This window comes from Rhagoletis pomonella, unplaced genomic scaffold (genome assembly GCF_013731165.1).
Source record: "Rhagoletis pomonella isolate Grant_MI unplaced genomic scaffold, Rhpom_1.0 Rhpom_scaffold_00001, whole genome shotgun sequence".
Taxonomy (NCBI): Eukaryota; Metazoa; Arthropoda; class Insecta; order Diptera; family Tephritidae; genus Rhagoletis; species Rhagoletis pomonella.
The window spans coordinates 43662852-43667236 of NW_023458555.1; the positions used below are offsets into that span (position 1 = coordinate 43662852).

The 4385-nt window shown below is 35.8% G+C and overlaps 1 protein-coding gene across 1 annotated transcript; it reads left to right on the forward strand.

The window, feature by feature from the left end:
- The first annotated feature begins 1468 nt into the window (after nucleotides 1–1468).
- LOC118751291 (dihydrofolate reductase-like) lies at nucleotides 1469–2575 on the forward strand. Its single transcript, XM_036486076.1, has 2 exons — nucleotides 1469–1548; nucleotides 2042–2575. Exons 1-2 carry the CDS (start codon nucleotides 1469–1471, stop codon nucleotides 2517–2519), a joined length of 558 nt encoding a protein of 185 aa, XP_036341969.1. The 3' UTR covers nucleotides 2520–2575.
- The last annotated feature ends 1810 nt before the right edge of the window (nucleotides 2576–4385 follow it).

The window sequence follows — 4385 nt, forward strand, 5'->3', positions numbered from 1 at the left end:
AACATATATAAATACATGCCTGCTATGTGCGCTCTGGCGTTGGATGATGTGGATGGGGTTTCTGAGTCCTCATCATCTTCTATTTCCGTACAGACAGTGCTGTCTTCGAGTTCGGGTTAATACTACGTTTTTCCGCTATCGTCCAACTCACTTTAAAAGCAATAATTAATATATATCAGTATTCAAATAATTATTGTACACACGTATCTAGTGCAAACACTTACGCTTCATGTGGGCATGTTTGTTTATCCCGCCCAGTTTGAGAGTTGTGCAATTTTACATTTTTATAGCGCCTCTCCAAGTCTCCAAGCTATAGAATTTACCTTCGACCTGTTTTGTGGTGAACATATATCCTGCCGCGCACATCCTCTCCGAGATTGTGACCCACATTTTTTTTTTCTCCTTAAATCAATACTTCTTCCTACTTTAGGTGTAAGGTCCTTTACTAAGGCTATCAAAAGTTTTGTTGGCGCGTCAAACCAATCGTTTTTATAGCTACCCATGCTCGCTTGCACTTCCGTTTCTTCATTTTTCTTAGAGATTTTTATATTAAGTTTGATAAATAAAAAGCTTGGGTACGGTTTAGTTATTTGCATAAATAGTTTGGGTTGCTGGCCCCAACCGCGTGACCCCAATCAAAAACCTTTACACACACAAAATATCTCTGCAAAAGGTGTTCAGCCCCTCTTCTTCGGCAACACGGAAAGGATAATTCTACTTAGTGAGGGTTATAATCCTTTTGCAAATAAATCCGAATTTCCCCTACTTTCAAATAGCTTCCAAGGAGTCTGTGGGTGGTGACGGGGGAAGGGGTTGACTTTTCATAAAGCTCGGTCTGTCCTCTTTCATTTAGAGCGGGTTTCAGAGGCCACGCCCCCTTCCGCATAGTAAAATGAGGCTAAAGCGTAGTGGGGTGCAAATTTTAAAATTTTTAAAATTTTGTCAAAATTTTGTAAGCATTTGTCAAAAATTTCACTAACCTAATGTGCTACTGAAATTTTATTCACCTCATACTTGTCAAAAATTTACTTGCCGTGAACTTTGTTAACGATTTACACACGCTCATATCAAAAGTTGGCGGGTGAGTCAAAGAAATATATTTGTTTTAACTCGTTCCTCGTGCCCAAAATTTTGACCATTTACGAAAAAGTAGAAAAAAAAACTATAGAATAAAAGCAAATTGTTAAATCTGACACACTATCTTTTTGTCATTCAGTTTAGTTCCAAAATTTAAGTTTAAATTCCTTAGGCATCTATAGTAAACGATTTATAAAATTTACTCATTCACTAAATTATACGCGAAGCGAGCGGTTGTTTGTAGTTTCAACCAAATATACTAATCAAACAGCGATTAGACCACAATACTTCATATAATATTACTTTGTGTGCAGTGTTTTTGGAAGCTACAGCATTAATAATTATTAACATTTCATTATAATTACTACATAGATACTTGATATAATTCAAAATGTTGAAATTCAATTTGATCGCTGCTGTTTGTGAGAATTTCGGAATCGGCTTTAATGGCGACTTGCCATGGAGTTTAAAGTGTGTATGACTTTTAATTTCGTGTTATGGTTTTTTGAAAGTAACTGCAACAGGTTTAATGTATATACATATGTATGTACATTAGGGTGCATCACAAAAGAGTTGTTGTTTTCCTACCGAAATTATAAAATTTATTGTATGTATGTATTTTCAGACTTCCGACAAATTATTTCGGAAAAATATGAAGATTTACGTGAGCTGAACCTATTTGGGAATACCTCCAAAATCGTATTATTTTGATACCGTTGACAAAATTTTTAAGCATTTCTTCTATGATCTGAAGTGATTTTTTAGAAGAAATGTGTTTAAAAACAAATTTTATTTATAAAAAAATTCGATTTTTGGAGGTATTTTCAAATAGGTCACGCTCGCTTAAATCTTAATATTTTTCCGAAATATTTTGGCAGAAGTCTTAAAATACAATAAATTTAATATTACCGAGAGTCATGCCCCTAATGTACATATTACATATATGTATTATTTTATTATCAAGGTCAGAATACGAATATTTTACACAAACAACAAAACGCCGAGGTGATAGCACAAAGCAGAATGTTGTTATTATGGGTCGACTTACATATTTGAGTATACCCAAACACCAACGTCCCCTTATAGACCGACTTAACGTTGTTTTAAGCACATCTATGCGTCCGAACGAACTTCACGGAAACGTGCTCCTGTTTCAAAATCTTGAGACTGCAATGTGGCGCTTGGAGCAAGCGGATTTTTGCTATAAAATTGAAACGGTTTGGATTGTGGGCGGAAGTGGTGTATATAAGGAAGCTATGTTTTCCCCGCGTTGTCACCGCCTTTATATTACAAAAATTTACCAACAATTTAAATGTGACGTATATTTCCCTGAAATACCAACTGCATTCAAAGAGATTGGGCCAGATCCGGAAACACCAAGGGGAGTGCAAGAAGAAAATGGTGTCCAATACGAATACAAAATATGGCAAAAGCAATTGTAAGAAGCTTTTACAAAGTTTATAGATAAAATAAAGACAAACCGCCCAATTCTGTGTTTTCTTGATAATTTTTTTGTAAAGAAATTTTATCAAGATTTTTATCAAGTAGAAGCTTCCTTCGCATTCTGTGTCAATATTTATAAAACAAAAAGCTCTACGACTTCCACATTAGTGGAACTGATTTCCACATGAGTGGAACTGATTTCATTGTCACATATGAAAAGTATGAAATTAAAAGCGAAAAAGCTTTTGACTGCCGTAGCCGAGTAGGTAGAGATGTCGACTATAATTCCGTGTGTCGTAGGTTCAAATGCCGGCACATGGAGTATTTAATTGTTAGAAACAAATTTATTAAGATACAAAACTTATACAATTCACATGAAATTTCAATTTGTCAATAGCATTTTCAATCTTGATAATTTATCAAGAAAAGAGCTTTTGATTTCTGTGCTAGAATACCAATTCTTGATAAATAATAAAAAATTTACAAATTATAAAGATTTTCAATTTATCAAGTGCACAGAATTGGGCTGAAAGTATTTCGACATTAATTCAAACTCCTCTAATAAATATCAAGCAGTAATGCTCATACGTAAGTAAAATACCTTTGAACTTAAAAAACCTCAGTGGCGAATTTAGCAGGGGGCAGTGGCGGAACCAGCGGGGGGCTTGGGGGTGGGGGTTTTGGGTGTTAAACTACGTGTCAGTCAGTGGCGGACCCACGGGAGTGCTTTGTACCACGATTTTTGTTTATTAGGGAAAAATTGAAAAAAGCAACAAAGTCTAAGCGGTAGCACTGTTACATATTCCGCCCTATGTTGAATATCGTCATCTTCAGTAAAAGTGACGTACGGCCTTCGTCAGCCGTGTTACTGATGCGCTGGCGATCGTCGACGATGACGATGACGATATTCAGCATAGGGCCGATTGGCAACACCTGCTAAAAGTGTGGGCTCGTGTTACCACTGATCTTCAAATATGGCATGGCTAATCATCTGTCAAAGCACACTTCAAAAAATATCGCGGTTTTTTGCTAATTTCAATTACTCGGTGACCAATATTAACGTGGCTGGCAAAAATATGGAAAGGTAGCAAAACTTTAATCATAGCATTTAGCACATGAAAATAATATTCGATTTCAATCGAAAAGATATTAAAGATCTTGAAATTATTACACCACATAAAGGTCCTTCTGATACTGACGTATCAATTTTGCCGCTACTCGAGCAATTTCCTGCACTGGTAAATGATGCAGACGTAATTGAATTTCAGTTTCAAAAATTGAGGCTGAGTGAAGGTAACTTCAAAAACTGTACCAATATAGAACGTTTTTGGGATGAAGTAACTTTGATTAAAAATGGATTGGGTGAAGCGGCCTTTGGAGAATTGTGTGATTTAGTTTATATTTAGTTTATAAGCTTTTAGTCTGCCTCACAGTTGCGCAGCAGCTGAGTGCAAATCTTTTGATTTAGCATTAATAAAAACGAAATTAAGAACCAAATTATAATTTAAAACTTTAAATAATATAAAATCAAATCGTTATAAAAACTGAATTGGCATATTTTCTTGATAAAGAGAAATAACGCCACTCAATTTCCCGATTTAATAAAAATTGGTCACCAACGCGTAAAGGCCCGTAAATCTTCCGCAAAATCTTTCTCTCGAATACTCACTGTCCATGCTTCTGCGCCATATACCAGCACGGGCATGATGAGTGACTTATAGAGTGTGGTTTTCGTACGTCGAGTGAGGACTTTACTCCTGTATTGCCTACTCAGTCAAAAGTAGCACTTGTTGGCAAGAGTGACTCTGCGTTGGATTTCCATGCTGAAATTATTATCGGTATTAATGCTGGTTCCCAAGTAAACG

What these genes read in the sequence shown, in the direction of transcription:
- LOC118751291 (XM_036486076.1), top strand. Translation starts at nt 1,469, where the DNA reads ATGTTGAAATTCAATTTGATCGCTGCTGTTTGTGAGAATTTCGGAATC. An exon ending in GACTTGCCATGGAGTTTAAA is followed by an intron (nt 1,549 to 2,041) that starts GTGTGTATGACT and finishes TTTATTATCAAG; the next exon opens with GTCAGAATACGAATATTTTA.